The 24,773-nt window shown below is 36.8% G+C and overlaps 3 protein-coding genes across 3 annotated transcripts; all 3 read left to right on the forward strand.

Moving 5' to 3' along the window:
* Window positions 1-3,657: 3,657 nt before the first annotated feature.
* Window positions 3,658-6,885, forward strand: LOC113751661 (protein COBRA-like). The gene is made up of 4 exons (XM_027295749.1): window positions 3,658-4,104; window positions 4,908-4,987; window positions 5,230-5,686; window positions 6,667-6,885. The coding sequence occupies exons 1-4, from the start codon at window positions 4,011-4,013 to the stop codon at window positions 6,729-6,731; spliced, it is 696 nt and encodes a 231-aa protein (XP_027151550.1). The 5' UTR covers window positions 3,658-4,010; the 3' UTR covers window positions 6,732-6,885.
* A 2,899-nt stretch (window positions 6,886-9,784) lies between these two features.
* Window positions 9,785-10,644, forward strand: LOC113754532. Its single transcript, XM_027298980.1, has 2 exons — window positions 9,785-9,990; window positions 10,288-10,644. Exons 1-2 carry the CDS (start codon window positions 9,878-9,880, stop codon window positions 10,451-10,453), a joined length of 279 nt encoding a protein of 92 aa, XP_027154781.1. The 5' UTR covers window positions 9,785-9,877; the 3' UTR covers window positions 10,454-10,644.
* A 2,848-nt stretch (window positions 10,645-13,492) lies between these two features.
* Window positions 13,493-16,343, forward strand: LOC113754076 (PI-PLC X domain-containing protein At5g67130). Its single transcript, XM_027298404.1, has 8 exons — window positions 13,493-13,675; window positions 13,797-13,910; window positions 14,632-14,769; window positions 14,862-14,960; window positions 15,101-15,404; window positions 15,513-15,736; window positions 15,827-15,913; window positions 16,109-16,343. The coding sequence occupies exons 1-8, from the start codon at window positions 13,583-13,585 to the stop codon at window positions 16,142-16,144; spliced, it is 1,095 nt and encodes a 364-aa protein (XP_027154205.1). The 5' UTR covers window positions 13,493-13,582; the 3' UTR covers window positions 16,145-16,343.
* The last annotated feature ends 8,430 nt before the right edge of the window (window positions 16,344-24,773 follow it).

Raw genomic sequence — 24,773 nt, forward strand, 5'->3', positions numbered from 1 at the left:
TAACAGCTGCAGCCTATATCTATGATGAAGTCTTTTTATCTTTTCGGTGATAAAAGGAGGCTTTTGTACGGAAGCTCCCCGGGTAAGGCTGAAAATTATGATGGCTTCACTTGAGATTAATAAAAATTAAAATAACACATCACATTAATGTAACCCAAACAAGGTTGACCATGGGCCTAATCTTATACTACTGGAAGCTAGCCTATACAACTGAAGGCCATGGGAGGTACAGATTCAGGTACGAAGAGGTCATTATATCAGACTGTTACGAGTTGCTTGTTTCTAGTACTACTGAGTAGACTGATCCATTAAGTGTACCGGAAGCAGAGTTTCTGAAGCCTAGAAATGTTGGGCTAACAAGTAGATCCAATCTTAACGGCCCATCAAAATCGAAAGTTAAGGAACGCCAAAACTCCAATTGAGAACCCAAAGCCTAATTAACTAGCAGTGCCAACTGCCAAGTAGTAACGTTTAGGGGATTGATTAGTGGATTATAGGTGCGGAGATTTTGCTTTTGTTTGTCCGGGAGGAACACGTGCACGTGATATCAATTGAGCTGGCTTCGCACTGTCTTCCAACGCGGATTAAAAAGCATACCCGTCAAAGTAAAGCTAAGCCACCACAGTATCTTGTTAACTTCACTGTAGAAAGTAGGACTGATAAATTCACATAAAATTCTTAGGGCTTGTTTGAAAAGCAATTTTTTTAAAAAATATTGTTAAGTTTTTTGTGAATATATTTTTTAATTATTTTTTATTTCATTTGTATTAATTTATTACAATAAATTTTTTTAACAAAAAATTCAAAAAAATCCAATCCAAACATGACGGTACAGATTGACAAAGGAAATGCGATAAAGAAAGTCATCCTGTTAATTTATTTGTTTAGGTAAGGTGGAAAAAAGGGACAACGCGGGCCCCCACCCCGACTTGGTCATATTATTTGCCCCTTTCGAAACTTCTTTGTTTAGTAGTAGTATAATCTTAAAGCCACCACCGACACTAGAAATGCGAAATGCGTTTAATTTGTTAATCATTAAAGGGCCAAGTCTCCCAATCATCCATCTTATTAAAAAATAAAGGGAGAATTGTAATTTTGGTCCCCAATCTATAGTGTATGTGCAAAATTATCTCTAATCTATTTTGAAAATCAATTTTAGTCCCCAATCTATTCAATTTTGCACTAAAGCGGATAATTGACAGAATCTCTTCAATTTCAGTCGGAACTAAATCACGTGAGATCACGTGCCGGCACCTAAAATCCTTTTTTCAATTTTTTAATTTCTAAAACACGTTTTTTAATATTTTCAGCTTTCTCTTGCCTTTTGTCTTATTAAATAAAGACATGAAAGGGGTAATCTCACAATCCAAATTACTCCTCTTATTGGCCGCCACCTTCAAATCTCCAGAACCCACAGCACGAGTAAGAAGCTCAGCTTGGCCTCCAAGTCCAAGTCTCGTTCTTGCCTCCATTAGTAACGGAGATAATCTGCAATCAACGCCAGAGACGGACCCAGTTCAACTTCCCTGCACAAACAACAGGAGCAGCAACAGTACTACTTCATAAGCAAGCAAACAAGCAGCCGAGAGAGAAGAGCGGATGATAATAATTGGAAATCAAAGGGATTATACGAACCAAATCATCAAATGGATTATACTGGTAAGTATATTCTTTTCCTATTAGCCATTCTTCACCGTTGAACTGGAATGAGCATTCAATTGAACCACTAGTATATTATTGGTAGGTCATGCTTACGATTGGAACAGACACTTCATCGGTGACTATAGAATGGGTCTTGTCTTTTTTGCTCAACCATTTTCGATGTGCTAGAGAAAGCTCGAGCTAAATTGGATGCTCAAATAGGGACTGATCGATCGGTCGACGAACATGATCCAATCTTCCTTATCTTTATAACATTATTTCAGAAACACTTCGGTTGTACCTAGTAGCACCAATGCTAGTGCCACATGAGTCGTCCGATGACTGTAAAATTGGGGGATACAATATTCCGCGAGACACAATTTTGCTAGTTAATGCATGGGCAGTTCACAGGGATTCAAACGTTTGGGATGATCCAATAAGCTTCAAGCCAGAGAGATTCGAAGGCTTGCTAGTTCAGCCATCAAAACTGATTCCATTTGGGATGGGAAGGAGATCTTGCCCTGGTTCTGGCCTAGTATAGCGGGTGGTGGGATTGGTTTTGAGATTTCTAATTCAGAGTTTTGATTGGAAAAGAATTGGCGAGAAGGAGATTGATTTGGCTGAAGGGACAGGAGTGTCCATGTCAAAAGCCAAGCCATCAGAAAAAACGTGTTTTAGAAATTAAAAATTTGAAAAATGTGTTTTAGGTGCCGGCACGTGATCTCACGTGACTTAGTTCCGATTGAAATTGAAGAGATTCCGTCAATTGTCCACTTTAGCTCAAAATTAAATAGCTTGGGGATCAAAATTGATTTTCGAAATAGATTTGGGATAATTTGATGCATACACTATAGATTGGGGACTAAAATTACAATTCTCCCAAAAATAAAAAAGCAAATTACTACAATTGTTATGGAGTTCTATGTTTTCATTTTATTTCAACAAGGCAAATACTAATCTTTGTGCAGTTAACTAAGAACATATGGTATACGAATTTTTTCTCTTTATAAAGTTTTTTTTGGTTGTCAAAAAATCCTTCACAATTTAGATAATTCCATAAACTGTTCAATATGTATCAATATATATATATAGAGAGAGAGAGAGAAGAATGATGAAAGTTGAAGGTAATACATGCGAGTTGAAATGAAAAAATTATAGTCAGTGGTTGATCTCAAGGAACGAGTAACTACCCGCTGATTGTGGAGTTTTTTGTTTTTTGGAACCAAATTAGGACACATTCATCCTTCCAATTAAAGGTAAATTAAGATACATTCCGTGTTTAATTCTCTTTAGAGAAAATTGTTTTTTCTTTAAAAAAAAAAAAAATCTTTTGTCCCAGTGTCGGCGGCGTCGGCAAGTGCGTACTAACAGCGGCTGCAAAATTCAATACCCTTGATTACGACGTAGTATCTTCCCAGTCTGACCAGATGAAGTATTGTCTAATGTTTTAACAATGGGAAGGGGAAAAAAAATTTGAAGAAGAAATATTTAAATGGCTCAGTTTGATAAGTGAGTTTTTTTGGGTGTTCATCTAAAATTTTACTATAGAAGTTGTAGAAATTTTTTTAAAATTTTTTTAAATATTTTAAAATGTATAGTTTAAATTTTTTTTAATATTATTATAATTAAAATTGTTAAAAAACTTGTAACGGACAAACTTGATCAAAAACTTGCTTGCCAACTAAGGCAATTATTGTATTTGAATTAAGGATACCATCACTGGCTACAAACAATATTTTTTTTTAAAAAAGGAAATTGAAATACTACTATCCAAATCATTATTAAAAAAGAAAGGAAAAGGAAAGAAAAATCCAGCATGATTTAGGAAAGAGGCACCCAAAAAAAAAACTCTCCCCATCCAGGATACATGTATGTGGGGCTCGGTTTACCTTTTCGATGTCCTTACTAGTTGGGTAATGTCTTCAGCTAATTTGGTGTACTCTGTTTTTTTTTTTTTTTTTTTTTCTTTTTCTTAGGAGGTATTCTCTGGTTTAATTGCTCAGCATTCCTTTCTCTGTTTGCAGTTTATGAATGGTTACTGAAAGGAAAGAATTATAAGCCTACAGACCATTATGAAAGTGACATAACTAAATACTATTCAATTTGTCATAATCACTGGAACTATTACGAAAGAATTCTATTACCAGCAGTGGTTAAAGAAAGACTTGCTCAACAAAGTCTAAAGCTCCATGTGAGTGAGTTGAGGGAGGGAGGGAGCTTAGGCATAGCCAGGTAGTGTTAGTGCAGAGACAGCTCACCACCGCGTTCTCTCTCGCTTACTCTTTTCCCTTTGCTTCTCGACCAACATTCACTTCGGTACCAGATCCTGAGCGGTGGCCAAACAAGAAAGCTTGCTGCTGAAAACAAACATGGATTCTTCCTGCTTTAGATCTCTATCCAAATTTACAGCATGTGCCATTGTGGTGCTACTTTCCCTTTCTTGCTTCAGCTTTACCACGACAGGTGCGTCCATTTCTTCCTTATCTCGTGTAATGATTCTAAATTCGGGAATTTTCTGTTGCTTCTTGATTTTGATGAATGGGATTTTGACAATTTTGCAAAGATGATTTTACTGGTGTGTCACAATTATGTGACGGATATAGCAACTTGGTTAATTGGTCGAAGAATGGGAGAATGCAAATGAATTAATCATCAAGCTCAGATCTTTTTGTCTTTCCATGCAACTCTTTGCTCTCTTTTTAATGGGTTTTTGGGAAACAGGATTTCTATATTCAGCTTGTTTGCTAGAGCCTTGGTTTGAATACAAGATGCTCTCTGTTTTGTGATTGTCTTGCGGAAATGACAAGAAGAAGCACTGGCTTTATATCTTCATGAGCTAGCCTGGAATTTCTTGTTCAAGTTTGATAGCTGATTGTTTGAGATCCCAATTCTCAATTTCCATACTTGGTTGATGTCACATGAAGGGGAGATTTTGGGGTACAAAAAATCGAGCCTTTACTAAACGATTTAATTTTGCACCTTAGTCCATGGAGTTGTTCCAGAATCAAGTAATACTAATTTAAATTATCTGCCAATTCTAGCATTTAGTTGGAGTGACGAACTATGTGTGGCACGATGTGATAGCAGGTGGCTCTAATTAACTCTTTGATGTGCTACGTTGTTTCTTCTTATATTTGCTAATAAGTTGTGACATCTAGAGATGTTTAAAAACTCAAGTAGGAGTTTAGTCTTCTAAAATGGTATATGAACCAAGAAGATTGATGTTGATCTAAATCTTTTCTCCGCCTCCGCTGCCTCTCTTTCAGAAGCTTATGATGCACTTGATCCAAACGGGAACATCACGATCAAATGGGACGTTATGGCTTGGACGCCAGATGGCTATGTGGTATGTACTCTCTTTTGTGCACAGACGGGCAGTAACACATTCATGTGCACAGATGGGCACTACACCTGCATGTATTGAGAGCGCAAGAGATCTTAATTTGGACCCATTCTTGATGTATAGGGATTATATGGCCTAACTGCAGTATTACACTCTAATGGCACCATGTTTTTAGCAACTTTAGTTGTAATGTTGTACTTGTAACTTTTGCTGCATTAACTGATTTAATAAAATACATTTGCCAGGCTGTTGTCACAATGTTCAACTTCCAGCAATATCGGCGCATTCAGGCACCAGGTTGGACTTTGGGATGGACATGGGCAAAGAGAGAAGTCATATGGAATATGGTGGGAGCCCAAACTACAGAGCAAGGTGATTGTTCAAGATTCAAAGGGAACATACCACATTGCTGTAAGAAAGACCCAACGGTAGTTGACTTGCTTCCTGGAACGCCTTACAACCAACAAATAGCAAATTGCTGCAAGGGAGGTGTGCTGAACCCATGGGTTCAAGATCCAGCAACTGCTGTCAGTGCTTTCCAAATTAGTGTTGGTTCTTCAGGAACAACCAACAAGACAGTTAGGATGCCTAAAAACTTCACTTTAAAAGCACCTGGACCTGGATATACTTGTGGACCAGCTAAAGTTGGTAAACCTACGAAATTTTCCACCGCAGATGGAAGGAGGACAACACAGGCAATGAGTAAGTCAACACCCTTTTTGTTATTTGCTTTTAACACGCTTGTTTATGTACGTTGTTATTCTTGAGGCACCAGCACAATAGCCAAATTCATCATGCACTCGTTTCTGTAGAAAGCATTTTAGAATTTAGAGATGTTGTTGAAGATTTGAAAATGGTTGATTGCATTATGGTGGCATTGTGGAGACTGATGGAAAAGTGCATCAATTCCTAGTCATGCTTGCAATTAAAAGTAGGGAAAATGACCTATTTCATCCCTTATATTTCACAAAAATATTCTTTTCGTCCCTCACTTTTAAAATGAAGCAATTTCATCCTTGACATTTAAAAATTAAAGCTATTACATCCCTGAACCTAATTTTCAATCTGAATCAAGCCATCCAATAACTCAGTAATAAATTTTGGAGATAGAATTGATAGGTCACTCGGTCAATTTCATCATATTCAGATAACATTTATCAAACCACAAAAATAAATATTATAACATAAAGGCCATTATTTGTCTTGGAATAGTAGGCCTTTTCTTTTGGGTAAATCTTTCATGCACCGTTAATATATTCGCTTACGAGTCTAGATGTGTATCATAAATATAAAATTTGGTATTTAAATTTAAATTGAAATGATATGGTAGGTTCATAAAACCATCAGTGTATACAATGACAATGTAGGAATTCAAGTTGAGTTATATTCAAGTTGAGTTAACCAAGTAATCTACCAATTATACCTCCAAAATTTGTAATCAGGTTGATAGGTGGTTTGATTCAGATTGAAAATTGGGTTCAAGGATGTAAAAGCTTTAATTTTTAAATGTCAGGGACGAAATTGCTTTATTTTAAAAGTGAGGGACGAAAAGAATATTTTTGTGAAAGGTGAGGATGAAACAGATCATTTTCCCTTAAAAGTATCTTCATTGTGTAACTGAAGGTAAATTTCTATTTTAGCCTCTAAAAGATCTGGTTGTAAATGATTCTCTTGTTATGCAGTGACATGGAACGTTACGTGTCGGAACTGGGAAAGCAGGAGTTTGAATCATCAAGTAAAAGGCTAATGAGTCTGGAGCAGAATGGCGGTGTTGGTGTCATTCCAGTAACCAAGAATTCTGAAATTAATTTGGGAGTGTTTGGATATCAAAATTATTTCAAATAATATTTTGCTTGTATCACAAACACATTTTTCAACTTACCTTTTTATATTTCCAATCATCTTTTTATCTCACATACATCATATCACAAAAAATGTTACAGTAATTATTCTAAATAATATTTCAAATAATACACTATCCAAACAAATCCAACAGAGACACCGCAACCAACTTGAGAAAAGCTCAACTTCTCTGGGATTTGAATTTTTTTTTCTTTTCTGTTTGTGTGTTTGGGGGGGGGGTTATAACTTTGTAAACAGCTACTGTAACTATTTCGTTCCAAATTCAGCTGATTCACCAAGTAGTGAACGCTAATTTCCTATATAAATGTCTCAAATCGCAATTATCCTAACAGCTTCTCATGTTAATGTGTCAAATGCATGTAAATTTACAATGTAAAAACTGAATTAGAAATTAGTAGATTTTAAGATCGCACGCAAAGCTTGGTTTTTTTTTTCCTTTTTGAAAAAAAAGAAAGATTGCATGGTGGTCCGACTTGATGCTTTCCACTTTTCTTGGCATGGTGGCAATGCTCCTGCTTCGCCAAGCAAGAAATTTATCTCGCTTGGGCCGAACGACTCCCTGAAACTCAACGGGGCCAACCATGATTTCCTCACGTTTAGAGTTTCTGTATGCTCGGATAAAGCATACGCTTGACTTTTTCTTTCCCAAGCAAAGAGTAGCACAAAAGAAAATATACAAAATGAAGCTTTATTTATGGCAATAAACTTTTTTAGTTTTCCCAAGAAAAGAAAAACTTAAGAAAAATATTCAAAGTGCATTGGTGCAAAGAGTCGGAAATTGTTGATTCCTCGGGTAGCCATCCCTCCAATACTTGATGCACCATTTGGATTGACGAAAGGAAGGGAAAGGAAAGGAAATGATACCGATGGCAAAGACAGGAAAGTGGTTTCTATCCATCTTGTTTGAGTTAAGCATGGAAGAAAAAGAAAGGAAATACTAAAATTTTCTTTGAATCAAAGAAGGAAAAGAGAGGAAAGTAAAAGATTAAGTGTTAATTTACTAGAAAAGATAGAAAAAATTGGCTTTTTAAAAAAATTTAAATTGTTTCAATTAATTTAATTTTGTTTTCCTCCATTCTCGGCCACTTTTTGGTGGTAAACATAACTCAATAAAACAACTAGACCTTTTCCCAGCCTTAGACTGGTGGCCGGAGTGGGAGGCAGGGGTTCGAACCTTGCCTCCCATCAAATTGCCACATTATGTGGTCCTTCAAAAAATCCAGGCGGGTGCGTTGTGCACCCGTTTGGTCCGGTGGTGGTTCTGTCCCGATCGGTCCCCCGTAGGTTCAGTTGAGCCTCCCCGTAGTTAGATTAGAATAGAGTAGGAGTAGGGATGACGATCGACAAAAAAAAAAAAAAAACTAGACCTTTTCCCTCTTAATCCTTTCATTTTCCTCCTCAAAAATCAATCCAAACAACAAAAACCAAATCTCTCTAATTCCTCTCTTTTGTTTTCCTTCCCATTCCCTCAATCCAAACGGTGCCTAGGTCTATGATGAAGTCTTGTTATCTTTTCAGTGACAAAAGAAGGCTTTTGTAAAGAAGCTCCCCGGGTAAGACTGGAAATTATAATGGCTTCACTTCACATTAATAAAAATTAAAATAACACATCACATTAACGTAACTTTAATCCTGATATTTAGCCCATACAACAGAAGGCCATGGGAGGTACAGATTTAGGTATGAAGAGGTCAGTATATTAGATAGTCCCTAGTACTACTGATTAGACTGATCCATTAAGTGTACTGGAAGCCTAGACATGTTGGGCTAACAAGTGCATCCAATCTAAACGGCCCATCAAAATGGAAAGTTAAAGAACGCTAAAGCTCCAACTGAGAACCCATTGCCTAATTAACTTTGGATCCCCCTCCCCCCCCCCCCCCCGGATGCCCTCCCTCCTCCCGGGGGCTCACATTGACTAATTGTTGTCCTGTTTAAGAGCCGTGGCATTTGATTGTCCGCAAAGTGGAGTAACCCATCGCGTTGACCAAAAAAAAGTTTATTAAATAGTAGTATAAAAAAGAATTAATTTTCTATATATTGACAATATATACATTTTATATATTGACAGTATATACATTTTAATCATTAAATGCATGAAATTTGAATTTAAAATTCAAATTTTGTATATATGTCGTACATCCAATCGTGATAGTGTATACACTGTCAGTGTATATAACATTTACTTTATAAAAAATTGTAGAGTATACACTGTCAATATATAAACTATTACTCTATAACATCCAATCATGATAATGTATACACTGTCAGTGTATATAATATTTACGCTACAAAAAATTGTATAACGAAGATTCATTAGAAGTTGTAACAATACAAACACCCCCCCACCCCCCAACAAAACACAAAAAAAAAAAAAAAAAAGGAACAGCAAGAACAATTCTGGTGTTTATGTAGGAGTTGCACTCGTGCGTTGAAGCACATAAGCAATTTGGGCAGGTTCACTGTTTGGTTTGATGTAATTAGAAAGAAATAAATTGCACAGCTAGCAAATAAAAGAATTCCAGCGTCCTCTTTTTGGTTTTGGGAGGAATTAATCCTTGATAGATTTAGAATTAGATAGAGGGCAGGGAGACATATTTCTGAATTCTTCAATCCCGTATGGAACAATCCATTCTGATATCATTTCCAAGAAAGAACAACCTAGTCAAGCTTAGATTATGCCTAAAAATAAAAAGAATAAAATTACCAGAAAACAAGAGGCTAAAGCACCTGGTATTATCGAAGTCAAACCTTTCAAAGTGGCCCACTGAAATTGCAGATTTCCTTCCAAAACTGGGAAGTTAAAACAAGCCACCATTCCATCCCTATCCTTGTTTATTCCGTATGTTAGACGTTCTTTCACATTTCACAAGCTGTATAAATATTTATGTGTTCACCCATTCATTCATAGTCACACCATAAGCTTCTGAGCATAAATTAGACGCTAAACCCAAGCCACATAAATATTTATTGCAGTATATTTGTTGGAGGAGAGGCAACGCCAAAAAGAAAAAGCAATCAAACAACGAAATGGGGCGCTGGATCAAGCCAGAGGTTTACCCTCTCATGGCCGCAATGAGCTTCGTTACGGGGATGTGCATCTTCCAGCTCACAAGGAACGTCCTCCTCAACCCTGATGTTAGGTGATTAATCTGTACAGTGCAGTAGTTTAAATTCGACATCTATGTTATCTGTTCCCCCATATGTCATGTCCTTACCAATTGATATTGACACGTTTATTTGGATTAATCTCGTCTACACTGATGCTAATAGGTAAAAAAAGATGCATGCCGTCCATGCATGTAAAGATTGAAGTTCAAAATTAATTTGGAATTAGGTGACATGCATCCGCACACTTTTAGCGTATACTGGATTAAATTCTTCGTTTTCACCGCGTTTAATTACGTTAATTTGCGCGCATGTGGGTTGGCAAATTTAAGAGTGGACAAAGCTCACCGGAAAACAGCGGTTCTGGAAAACCAAGAGGAAGGAGAGAGATACGCCCAACACAGCCTCCGCAGGTTTCTTCGGACTCGCCCACCTGAGATCATGCCTTCCATCAATCGCTTCTTCGCCGGAAATGAAAATATGAAGGGGGATCAGTAACCATGGAGTTCCACAAACAAATCACTCAAATTGTTATGCGTACGTACGGGCCTTTGCGTCATTCTTCTGTGCCATGTAATCTTTTTTTTTAGGTTAATTAATTAGGTTTTGCCAGTATAAGCATGTTTTGTTTTGTTATTTTCCTCTCTTTCTATCTGTATACAGAGCAGCAACAGCAACATTTAGTATAATCATGGATAACAACATAGTTACGGCTGTGTGATCGTTTTGGCCGAATCTGAAAAGGTTTTGTATATAATCATGCTTCTAATTAGACTTAGTCAACTAATTAGTTTTCAACCATGTCCTAATTATCAAACTCCTTAACTCCTTTTCGTGGCGTAATGAGTGCGTCGCTTCGACTTGCCTGCTGGTTTTCCAGCATCACTCATTCGGTTGCATGCTTCAATTTATTTGGGGGCCTCCAAGAAGATGATGTGATGAACCTGAATTAAGTAATTGGGAGTCAAGTAATTTCGGTACGTAAATAAATAGAAAATAAACAGCAATGAATCTAAAATGACCACCATTCACCTATGTGGTACTTTGGGTACATAAATAAGTACTAGAAAATAATGATTATTTTCTAATTATTTACTTTCGGTACACAAACTCTTTGTCGGATCCATATATAATCATTAATTCATTATATATGATATGGGTTGGGTTCGTTAAAAAAAAAAAAAAAAAATTCTGTACATGGACCGTGGCAGTGGCCTCCTTTTTGGAGTTATAATAAATAAATTACAAGTTATATACGCTGGACATCTTTTAATTGGAACGTGCTGCAAGTATTGTACTCCCAACAAACTTTCGACTTTTATTTCGTTTTCTCATTTCAAATTTTGCGTGCTGGCGTGTACGTGTTTTCCAAATATATGGATAATTTTACAAACCTCCCCTGAAGTTACTAATAATTGCAGAGAGCTCCCCTTAAGTCTATTAAGTTACATCTACCTGCCTTATTTTTACTATTTATATAACAATATAAACTCAAAAGGTTTATTTTTTCTCAAAAGTCCTAAACTACCTTTTTTGTACAAAAATTATTTTGTGAATTGCTTTCTTCCATATTTCAGCCTAACCTATTATACTAACAAACTAGTTTAACAAATAGTCTAATTCCAAATTCTAAATTCAAGCAATTCTATCATCACAGTCAGAAAATTGCTTCTCCCAAAGCATGCATTCAATTCTGAAGATTCGTTCCATCCTCCAGAAATATTCTCACAATTTGATTTTATAGAATGGTCAAACTCATAATCAAATACCCTTATATTTGCATAATCTTCGACATATGATGCCATGGTTTGATTCTATATAAGTGACTCAACTCCTACTACATGAGCCACATTATGGCCTTGAAGAAAATTTTTAGAAGAGATTTAGGCATGGATGAGATTAATCAGGTTTAAAAAAAAAGGAATGATATCATTATGACTATTCAAGAAATTCATTTGTCAAAAATCAAAATTCTATTTACAACTAATCACACCTTAAATTTCAAACTCAATGCCTACACCTTCTCAAAACAAAATAATTTAACCTTCCATCAAATCTCCAAACGTAAAAGAAGAAACTCTATCTCTATAACGAAATCACAACCAACAATTGTTAAACATAAAAAGAAATATAAATGTACTTATTAACATTTTAAAAAAAAATTTGGATGGATGGTAGACAAATTAGCAAATTTACCAATTTCAGTCCCTCTTCTTTTTTTGGCCAATGATTGCACTATTGGTTCCATTATTATTGTGTGCCTCTTTATGTCCTTTTAATTTGACTACAAAATCGAATTTTATTTCAACTATCAAATTTAATCTCTCAACTAAACTTGTGATTTGGCAATTCCAAATGGAAGAAAAGAGAAATGGGAATATATAATAGAGTTTGAGATATCACTTGTGGTGTGATTGGCTCCACTTATAAGCAATAATTGATGGTAATTTGAGAGCGAGTTATAGAAGAAAGAGATTGATAAATGAGAACGGAATGACAGCAAGTAAAAGAGAATCATCATTGGCTGTAACACATAAATAATATAGTCGAAGAGGTCATGTTTTTTTTTTTTAATCTCATTTCATTATACTATGAATTATTTATTAAGTGAAGGTCATTATAGTTATTTTATTGTGACAAGGGAGGTTAGTGTAATTAGTAAAACCTGAGGGGAGTCGAGTGAAATCGTCATAAACCTCAAGGGAGGTTTGTGAAATTATCCCCAAACATATTCCACAGAGCGAAATGAAGTATAACTGATCCTTGTCCGATAACAAACCGGTGAAGTTAGTTCAGATATGATACCTTTTTTTTTTTTTTTTTTTGCTTCTTCTTCTTCCTAATTTTTTTAAAAAAAATTTCTTGTTCAACTACGTAAATATTCCGAAGAATCAAAGCATCTTTGCTGTATTAATTCAAGTCCCCTTCGATTTTTTTGATGAAAAAAATCTGCTATAATTAAAATATCTGCTTTGCAGATCAACCAACTACTGCAGTGGTCAAGACTAATTCTTACAGCATATTCTATCAATCACTTTCTTTTTCGGTTCCGCCCCCAATACTTCGTTCTCAGAGTTTAAAGCATTGAACATGCAATCGTCCTATTCCCTGCCTGTATCTTTCACACATCAATTTCTTCCCAAACGGAGCGCTTAAATCGATTAATCCATTCTGGTAAACCAAAGTTGTCACGCACTCACACAGTAGCGCAATTCCACTAGCTTCCAAATACGAGGATTTCAACCTTCCAAACACGTCGCGTTGCATTCAATTGTATGTTGACGCCTTCAAATGACAATAATATATTTCTACCTTAAATACCAAATCTTGAGAGGGTTGGAGCCGAACAGAAACTGCGTTACCTTTTGGCTGTTGTTTTGCTTACTATAAAGCGTACACTACTTCATACCATGTCCTTATCTTATTTTATTATGCACATGCCCTTGTTATATATGTGTGTTGTGTGTGTGTTCCCCAGTAGAGTACTGTCCTAAATGAAAGTTTCCTCATCCTACCGAGACACAAACATCAACATTAAGTACAAGGGGAGCTGTCTAGAATTCCCTTAGAACAATCTTAATTCGTGAAACCTCGGGATAATCGATCGGTTCTGTTCACTTTGTCTCTATGGCGGTCTTTCGGAGAGTATTTGGTTTGATGGTATTTTCGGTGTTGATGATCGAGGTTGCCAACGCAGCTTGCTCCAATGGAACGTGCAAGGTGATTGATTAGTCTTCTTTCTCTTCTGATTGATTCTCGTTAGTCAGAGGTGGGATTGAATGGGAGGTTGATGTATAAGTTACACTTGCTCCTGATGGATGATGTCCGAATTTGAATGCAGTTCCTCGATGAATGCTCGTCGGATGCAGATTGTGGAGCAGGACTTTATTGCTTTTCTTGTCTTGCAAAGTCTAGATGCGTTAGATCAACTGCTACCGACCAATTCAACCTTGTGGTACTACTCTCTCTCTCTCTCTCTCAGACTAACACAATCTCGGATTTTTTTTTCAAATTTTCTTTTCCTTTTTGTTGAAGAGAGAATGTTTTAATTCGGATAGAAAGTCACAAAAATGGCGAAATGCATGATCCGGTTTTGCAGCTTTTATTGCTCGGTTGAAGATACGTAAAATGTATCTATAGGGGGACACTGAAGGGTTTCTTTTTTTGTGTGTGTGTGTGTGTCTCTCTCTTTCTCTCTTTTTCTTTTGTTTTTTTAATAAATTATTACTATTACGTTAAAAAAAAAACAAAGAAGCAAATTCTATTCCAAAAATAGTTGGACATCGTCTAACAAAATCCTAGAGGGGAAATCCATAGGCGGTCCTGTTGATTGTTTAATTTGGCAAATTGCACCACTTCGTGATCGAGCAACCCCGTGAAGCACTTTTAGTGATTTGATGTATGTGAGATAAAAAGGTGATTAAAATTTGAGAAATAATTTATTTTATTTCAAAATTATGCAATCCAAACACACTTGTCACTGAAGTTTTATCTTGTCTTGTAAATGTGCGACAAAATTTGAATGACAAACAAAACATTGGTATAAATGTCGTCGTCATATTATATTACAGTAAATTGGTTTAAGACGTTCACAATTGAAGTTGTAATAATTAACCAAACTCGAATTCAATGACTAGTAGTATATTATGACTGCATGTCATTTGTCTCAATCGCAGAACAACTCATTACCATTCAACAAGTATACTTTCTTGACAACCCATAACTCATTTGCCATTGAGGGAGAGCCATCTCACACTGGAGTTCCTCGAATCACCTTCAACAATCAGGAAGACAACGTTACTCAGCAGTTAAACGCAAGTTATCTCTAGATCATTAATCTTTAATGTTTAGAACACCACTGTTTTGACTTTGGTAACTAAAAGTTGGGACGATTGCTCGCTTGCAGAATGGAGTTAGAGCGCTGATGCTGGATACGTATGATTTTGAAGGAGATGTTTGGTTGTGCCATTCTTTCAAAGGCCAATGCCATGACTATACCGCCTTTGTGAGTAACCCTACTAGCTACTATTTCTTCTCTTATTATTCTACCATATTCTTCTTTGCTTCTAATTTGTAACAATTGTACAGAGTTTGCTCTATATTCTTCACAGTATCTTAAAAGAGGTGCATTGTTTTACGTAACAGGAACCAGCCATAGGTACCCTGAGGGAGATCGAAGCATTTTTATCTGCAAATCCATCCGAAATTGTGACCGTGATATTAGAGGACTACGTTCAGGCTCCTAGTGGATTGACCAAGGTGTTTACAGATGCAGGGCTAATGAAGTACTGGTTTCCGGTGTCCAAGATGCCCCAAAATGGTGCAGACTGGCCGCTTGTCAGCGATATGGTAGCTAACAACCAGAGATTACTGGTTTTCACTTCCGTTCGTTCCAAAGAGCAGAGCGAAGGCATTGCTTACCAGTGGAATTACATGGTTGAAAATCAGTGTAAGATTGATGCCTAATGGTACCCTCTAGGCGCCTTATTAATTTCTTGATTTGTCACACAAGTAAATGATTGAAACGACGATGGTGTGGATGATGACACTTCTGTAGATGGGGATGACGGAATGAAGGCAGGAGACTGTTTTAATCGGGCGGAATCATCTCCTCTAAATGACACCACTAAATCCTTGGTGCTGGCGAATTACTTCAGATCAGTGCCTGTAAAGCCATTAGCATGCGTACAGAACTCTGGGAACCTAATCGACATGCTTCAAACGTGCCATGCTGCTTCTGCTAATAGATGGGCTAACTTCGTTGCTGTTGATTATTACAAGGTAATCCAAATATGCTTCTTTTCTTTGGCCATCGAAGAAACAAAACTCAGTCCTAGTTTCCACTCTGTTGTCTGGTATGAATGAGAGCAGAGGAGCATGGGAGGAGGGACATTTCAAGCTGTGGACACTTGCAACGGGGAGCTACTTTGCGGATGCAATAACGTACATTCGTGTGTGGTGAGTCTTCATTTCTGATCCATTGGAGGATATTTTCTCTTCTCTTCCTCTTCCTCTTCCGATTAAGATTATGTTGTTGCTGGTGTTGAATCACGCTTGCAGGCTCCATAATGACATGAAATATTGCATGAAATTCATGGAAAGAACTTGTATTTTAATCCAAACGGAATTGACAAGCATAATTTACTTGTGCAGCCGGGATCTACATCATGTGCTTCTTTATCAAGATGATCCCTACTGCTACCCTACCTGACTCGGACTCGAAGCTATTGTCTTGCTTGGCTGCAAATTTCGCCAACACTCCCCTGTAGTAAGCGAAAAAAATTGTACCAAATCGAGGAATTGATAAAATCACGATCTCGTATTTCCCTAGACTGTGGCTTCGGCTTCAAATGGTTTGAATGGAAATTCAACGGGTTTTGTTTTTTTCCATTAAAAGAAAGAAAGTCAAAGCGACTCCATGTAAATGCATTTAGACCCGTGTTAATCTTCCATTCGGTAGCTTAGAGTGAAAAATAAAATAAAATTAAGTCATGCTAAAATCCTATTGCATCAAATATTACTAAAGATCACCTTTCATTTTGTGCAACAGGGCTTGTGCGATTTCTCCCCTCAAGCCAAGACGATGTAGTTACTACTTTAGAGAAAGTTATTGCTCCGTTCGGATTGGCCATTTTTGCAAAAAATAAGTTTTTTAAATACAATGTTATTGTAATAGACAATAACTCAAAAAACATCTCATCCATATAATATATCAAATATTTCAAAAAAAATTTATAATAAAAATTTTTCATATACACTGCTACAGTAAAATTTTTCAAAAATATCCCTAAAAACAGCTAATCCAAATGGAGTGTTTAAAACACGATGAAAAGAAAATGAGAATGTAGAAGAGTTAGTCTGAGAAACTTGTAATTAGATTTCAAGGGGATAACTATCTGCTGATTGTGGCGAGTTGTTTTTTTGGAATAGATTGCGATCAATTTGTCCTTATAATTAACGGTAGATTAGGAAATTCAAAAAATGACAACGCGTGTTTATATCACATGCATGTAGGACAAAGGAAAACGTGGGAGACTGGGAGGCCCAATACCTTCTGTGCTATGGTCCATCATGCAGGATCTTCTGGGCCGTGCTACTTCAGTCTTCAACGATCCTTTGTTGGACAGTTCTTCAGCCCACGTAAACGTATGGAAACGAAGCAGCCCAAAAAACCAGCTTCAATGTAAAAATGGCCCGTTAAGAAATGGTGACCGTCCCAAAACCCAGCCATTCTTAAAATACTCGGCACCTTGAAATTTGTGAAATCCAACAATTACGTAATATTTGTCTGCAAAGAAGTGTATGAAAAAGTAAGGGAAACTAGTTTTTTTTTTCCTTTAAATCATGCGATGATTGGTTCGAATCAAAATTGAAAAACTTTCTTGAACTTTCCTTAGTTTCATGTCTTGCAAAATTTGCAAGATTTTGAAGGAAAATAATTAGTTAGACATAAAAAATTTAATAACTGCTACGAACTCCTCATTTTCTCGATAACAAATGCGTATGGGAATATAATATTTATTTTCTTGTACCTTTACTTTCTTGCAGTTTACTCTCCCACACAGCCTTCTTTCTATTCAAACGAAGCCTTAGAAGTTATATAATTTCAAGTCTGACCTTATCTTCTTTGTCTTTCTTTTTTTAATAAATAAATTCCAATTCTAGCCTTGGTTAAGTAATAGTTTTAGATTTTCATTCATTTATGTCCCTTTTTTTTTTATTTAATAAAACAGTCACCAATGGTCTTTTGATTACTATACGCATCCTTTATATATATATATTTCTTTTTTGAAAGATAGTGCAAGTATACTGACACGACAGTCCATTGCCAGCGTCACAGTAGTTGAGTTTTGTTAACGTTAACAACACATTAATTAAGCACTAATTCGGAGGGTCAAAATGCTCGAAATATTAGTCAAAGTCACCTACACTAAAGAAACAAAGAGAATGGATGAAGAAGAAGAAGAATCCGAAGAAAAGGGATTACATCTCCGCTACAACAATAAATCTTTCACACTACCCTCTTTGATTATCCTGGTCTAGAGCATGTGATTAGGTAGATTATGATGCATCCAACACATGCTAGCCAAGAAAGGGTTTCAACAAATTAAATCGCTTGCTAATTATTTAATTCTAATAGGCTATTACCGGCATTATCTAGTGGGGGGGATATCAGATCTACATGATTAACCTAATACTACTGCATTAACGTGCTTCGATGTTGCTCTTTTGCATGATTAATGGGCTTCATGTTATGTTATTGGTGGATGCGAGATTTCGATCGAGGACAGAGTCTTTTTTGTCACTCTCTCGTGTATTTTACGAGGAGATTTAATACGAGCAAACCTGTATGGCTTCAATATGGTCCTATTTTCTTCCCGTCGTTGACTACCATGGCATCATCGATCTCCTAAATTTCTGCCCCCAATGCAGCCCCATTCAAAGAATGTCTCGAGCCAGGGAATCTTTTAATCACCGCTTTATTATTGCTGCTTGCCTATACATTTTATTTGCAATTTGAAATTCAACGAATATGCTCCTTTCGAGGCAAATTGTGCTCCTTCCTAAGTTTCTTGATACAAATGGGTAGTACCTTAACTTTTGCTAAGGGATTGGGAACTGCAAGTGTTTTGTTTGTAATCCCAACAACAATTAGCCAGCCAGCCGGCTATAGGACATCGAGTCGTGACCAAATCACACGGGAAGGAGGAGGCGTCAAAACTACTAGAATATACTATATTGAAGACAGGAAATTACAATCTAACAACTAGTCAATCGATCCAATCTAAGATATTTTCATTTGGGGTTGTAACAATCATATAATCAATGGATGATGTTAATACTTCGATCCGTAGAAAATGGGTGAGCTCATAAGATGTGAGATATGATGGTGATGCAAGTTGCAGAAGTAGAAAATTTACGTGCAAAAGGCGTATGCTGAGTGCGAGAGGTCATTTTATCTCGAAACTGAGAGTTAAAAAAGGGGTATAGCAAAAGTCCGCATCATCAATTTAAAGCAATAAAATCCTCCGAATTCTTTGTTTGCAAATGATAAGAACGCCCTTTTAATACTTAGGTCCCCCACTTTCTTGGGCACCATAAAACTGTGTCAGCATGAGTCTGAAAGATAAAAAAGGCTAATAAATGTGCATGCATGCGGTTGATGAGGTAGATCAGTTCTATAGCTCATGGTCCTGTATACTCCCAAAATTGACTTCCATCTCAAGAGTTCAACACACAAACATCACAACCATCTTGACTCCCAAGTCATTATAGTATTCTCTCTGTTTTGCTTGAGAGATGTAAAGCACACGTATATAGTAAGTAGCAGTATTTTCTCTTTAATTTGTTCTGACGGACGAAGAAAAGAAATAGACTGATCTCAGTACTATCTCTACAATTAATGGGTAGACAATAATTGCTTGCTCCATTTGTTCGTCCTCAATTAAGCAAGGTTCTCACGAGGTAGATGAAAGGGGGAAACAAATAAATAGATAGGCCCAAGCTCTTTTTATGGGGTGCAGGAAACGCAAGGACAGGGTAGGCTTGTTGGTTTGAAAAGAGTGAGGTATGGATAGAAAGGGTCAATTTGTTGATGATTATGGTACCGAGGACGATTACGATAATCCCACGAGGGGGTAACATGCAGTTTGAAAATTTCGCACATCTTTTATGTGTAGAGACTAGAAGGGGGGGTCTGGAGAATCTGAGTAATCTGACTGAACATAAGAGACCAACAGAATGAGAAGACCCACACAAGGAAGGTGGTGGTGGGGATGGTGGGGGGGGACTGGGCAGCTGGGCACACCTATGGTTGGGCAAAATTTCCATTTTTCCCATTGTGGCCAAGCAGTCACCGGATCACATGGTGCCGGTATCCCCTTTTCAACGTAAGGATGCAAAATGTGCGCTGCTCGAGAGTTCAGTTTCCATCAAAAGGTAGAAACATGGAAGAAGAGAGACACAGGACCAAAGATCAAATCATCAAAGAGAGGTAGTGCTAGTAGCTTAGTTAATAATACTTGGTAGTTAGCAAGATTTGGACTTTGGACTTTGGAGGGGTTCACTACGCTACGGACTCACTGGTCTGCATGCAGTCACCGATCGCCATATTTATCATTATTATGCTATGTGTAGTACTAGTAATTATTACAGATCTTTACTTAGAAGAAAACAAACACAAAGGTAAGCGAAAGAAACAGCAGCAAAGACAAGCGCACTTAAAAGCATCAAACAAAGTGAAATGGGGACCCTTTTACACATGGGGTGGGGTGCCTTGAACCCAAAAAAAAAACTTTGCAAGAAAATTTGGGGCATCCAGTGATCAATGGAGCCAACCAAAAGCTAAGATTCTTTTGCAATATGTTGGTTGGAAGCGCACCCATATTACACCGTACATACGTTCCTAGCTAGTACTAGTACTACTACTCACAACTTTTCCAAGAAAATCCAATAGTAACGTGTGCGTTTGTATCCCTTCATCATGCAAATTTTATGCTACTATACTACATATTAGCTGGTACCAATCTTTTCTTGTATCCTCACTCGACCACCCAGTTATGGCTGTCTTCCTTTGAAGGAGAGAATAAACGCATTTCAAGTCTGCATTCCATTATCATTTGCAGAAAGGATGCATTCATACATCATTTCAAGAGGAAGAAGAAAGCGAAATTAATTTGAATGTTTTCGAGACCTCGAGTGACTGTGAAACTTTTTGATGACCAGAGCTCCTCGTAGCGGTAGGGCTGTCAACGGGCCGGGTCCGGGCCGGAATTCATTATTCCGGACCCGGACCCGAATTACTATGCCGGATCCGGATCCGACCCGTTTACCCGACGGGTCTTTTATTCTATGTTCCGGATCCGGATCCGGCGGGTCCGGATCCGGGTCTACCCGAACAAATTTACCAAAATTTATAATTTCTAATAAAAATGAGAAAAAAATATATTTGTAAACTAATTTCTAACTAATGCAAAGAAAAAACTAAATAAGAAAAGAAATCAAATTAACTTTATTAAAATACATCACCCTAATCAAATTATATTGATAAATATATATTTTTTAAATTATTAATTCATTTATATCCGGATCCGGGTCTAATACGGGTCGGAATACTATATTCCGTATCCGACCCGTTTTTTTTGTTTGACAAAACGGATCCGGGAAACGGAATTAAATCCCTACCCATACCCGCAATAATTTCACGGATCCGGTCCGGATCCGGGTCTAGACCCGACCCGTTGACAGGCCTACGTAGCGGCCGCGTGGTGCCCCTCAGGGTTTGCTCGGCTGGAGTTGGGGTTGCCTAGTTAGGTTCTGATACCGTGTGATCGGGTTCGACCCCTTCTACTGTCTTGTGTATTTTTGGGGGGCGGGGTGCACAAGTACAAGGAGATTAGTCTGGCTGAAGATTGGGACACTCCCTGTGTTGACAAAAAAATATATATATGACAGCTTGTAATTTGAATCCAGAAAACACTTTGCTGGTTAGTCTTAGCTAGAAACCATTAAGCTATAAACTGACTGTCTAACAGAATTCACGACTTCACTCTTAAAAGTTTCAAAAGAAACCATAGAAAAATTTCCTTAATTAGCATCCTAACCCGTGCTATTTCAACCTCCAAAATAAAGAGTTAAATTTGAAGCAAAAGAAAAACTCCCATACCTTGCAATTTATTGTGTTTGGATTGCATTTTCCGTGATTTTTCATGGAAAAATTACTGTAGAAATTTGATGTATGTAAGGAAAAAAGGTAATAGGGAAATGTGATCACGGAAAACAACGTAATTTTCCGACGAAAAGCTGCAATCCAAACTTAGTTTTACACCTTTACAATGTACTTACATTTGTATCTTCAAAATAAAAGAACCAAGTTTTATTTTTTGTGATATGAATTTGGATAAATGGTATTAACTTTTCTTCTGAAAGAAATTTATAGTTGATTCTGTATTCATCCTCTAAGTTGAGGGACCAAAGACAAAAAAAAAACCCATAACCTTCAATTTGGTTTAATATTTTTAGAATATAATTAATTTTACCCCCCATAATATGATAAGTATAAAAATCAAGAATTGACCACAAAGATTACAAATATTGGCATCTAAAAATACAAATGAAAAACTAATAATATCTTAAAATACCCCTAACAATCATACAAAAATAATAAAAGTACAGAAAATAATTAATAATACTCAAGATTATTCTTAGTGGTTGGCTTCAATTTAGATCAAATATATATAAAAATTGATTAGATATAGTTTATGGTTAAATGCTTTATAACTTTTTCTTAAACTATATTGTTATTTGTCTTTTATTTTTGGTAGGGCGGGTGTTGTTTTTATTATTTTTTTATAAAAATAAAATAAATTTTAAAAAAATTTACTTTGGAAGGGCCAGTAGGACGTTGGTTTTAGGTTATGGGATAGTACCGCTAGATTGAGCGGCTGCCAAAAGTTAAGAAGTACTGAACAAGAAGGATGGAAGTTAGAGGTACTTAATTTGTGCAGTCGAATTCCTTTATGGTTCTGACGTATTTAATAACAAGCATTTAGTAATTTGCAGTAGAAATAATTAGCAATAAGTCCCATTGTGGGGGTAGTTGCCCCCCTCGCCTAATTACGATTAGGAAAAGGAAAGAGGCATCAACTCTCTCTCTCTCTCTAAAATAAGAGGAATTGAATTCAATTTTTTACTTATAACTTCTCTCACTTTATTATCCAACCCTTCTCCAAAAGGGCATCAACACACACTCTCTCTTTAAAAAAAAAAAAAAAAATTTCTGTTCCCGTCGATGAACTCCGATTAGGAAATGGAAAGGGGTATCAACACACTCTCTCTATCTTTTTAAATAAGATAATTTAAATCCAAAATCTCTTATTTATAATCTTTTTTATCTTATCATTCAATTGAACCCCATCCTAAAAGGGGCGTCAACTCGTCAAACCTCAAGGGCGATTGCTTATAATTTCTTTCCTTCTTTTTTTAACTCTGGGTTAAACAAATAACAATGCAAGATGTACCAGTCAAAGGATTTTTTTTTTTCCCCAGCGACAACAAGTGTACACATAGCAATTGATAACATAATTTCTCATGTGGAGCGATCAGTTGAATTACCCCATTTTCAGAAATGTGAAGCTTAGGAAAAGCCTCAGGCTAAAAGAAACTGGTGGTGCGATGAAAGAATGCGAGAAATGGTAAAGTAGAAAGTGGGCAGGAGTGGCCAGTTAAGAGAAGTTAATACCGTTCTAAAGAATAAAAAAGAGGCAGTTGAAAAGGAAGTGGGAGGAATTTAAAGCAGAGAGTAAATGGGGTGGGCAGAAATTAAGGGTGGGTGTATCCTGTTCCTGTATGGTGAACACTAAACACTAGCAACGCAGACAGGGGAGCTCAGGCCTCTCAGCTAGCAAGGAATAGGCTGCAGAAGCCAGCAGCACCAGCAGCAATGGCAATGGGACTATGCAATTCCCTCTGGATAGAGAGAGACACTCTGGATATTGGACCATCATCATCGTCCCATTCCCCCAGGGTGACAGCGACGCTTTGCTAAATGCCCTCATCTACCTTCTTGGAAAACAAGGAAAAAAAAAAAAAACAGATCATCATCTTTCATTCTTTCTTGTTGATTTGGGGTTACAGGTTTGATCGATTAGTTATTAATTTCGACTTTAAAGAACCAGAAAGCAGTGTAGATAATTGTAAGTCAGGAAACAGGACCCCTCAGGTTTTTGACTGTGTGGACTCCCTGGAGTTGGAACTTGGAATGCCAAAGAAACAGGACAGAAGGAAAATATCCCCCCAACACACACACACACACACACAACACTAGAAAATGGGGGAAAAAAGGGAAAAAAAAATTTTAAAAAAAAGGGGGAAGACAAATCATTAGTTTAGCTAATTAATTAATGAGTGCAGTGCAGTAGTACAGAGAGACAAGGACAAAAGTGAATGAATTGAGTGAATAAAACGACCGCACGAGGGCTGAATCGCCCCACACGTGCACTCAATCATCTCGTCACGGTCCAAGTCCCCAACAACCCCGTCTCCATCCCTCCTCCCGGGATAAGACCTCACTAAACAAAACAACAAAATTAAAATCACACCCCATCTTTCATGTCATCTATACTGTACTAACACAGTCATGGTAATTAATAGTAGATTTGCATACTTGAAATCTAAGCCACACCTGTGTTTGTGTTTGTGTTTGTTTTACGGGTATGATATCCGTTTCCACACAAGCAGTCCTGATTTTAGAGCCCTTCTCTAATTGGGGATAAAAGTTTGGCATATCCGACAGCGCCATGTATCCTTTGGCAAATCATTTCAGATTGAGATGGTTTCTGAAAACTTGATTATCATAGCCAATTAAGCTGCGTTACTTGAGGATCCGTCCGTGATATGAGATCATTCCATACAAGATGACAAATTAATCGACAAGGTCAGATCTACACGTCTAACATGAATTCATTCAATCATCATGTCAGACAGCTACAACAGCTACGTACAAACCTATGTAGATACATATGTACGTGCATACATACATTTACATTTAGAGACGTCCCATTGAATATCTCTGGAAACAAATGTTTTGAAAATCGAATCGGATCGGTCGGTTCCATGCCTTTAGTCCGGTTTAATTAAAAAATTAAAGAATTGATTGAATCGATCAAGAATTGATCAAGAATTGATTGAACTGATAAAAATCGAGAGGTTCAATCGATTTTTATTTTTTAAAATAAATATTTTAGTTTCATTAAAAAATGTTAATATTAAAATAAATAAAAAATTATTAAATCTTTGAAAATAGGTCAAACTTAATCAG

Source organism: Coffea eugenioides, chromosome 11 (genome assembly GCF_003713205.1).
Source record: "Coffea eugenioides isolate CCC68of chromosome 11, Ceug_1.0, whole genome shotgun sequence".
Classification (NCBI taxonomy): Eukaryota; Viridiplantae; Streptophyta; class Magnoliopsida; order Gentianales; family Rubiaceae; genus Coffea; species Coffea eugenioides.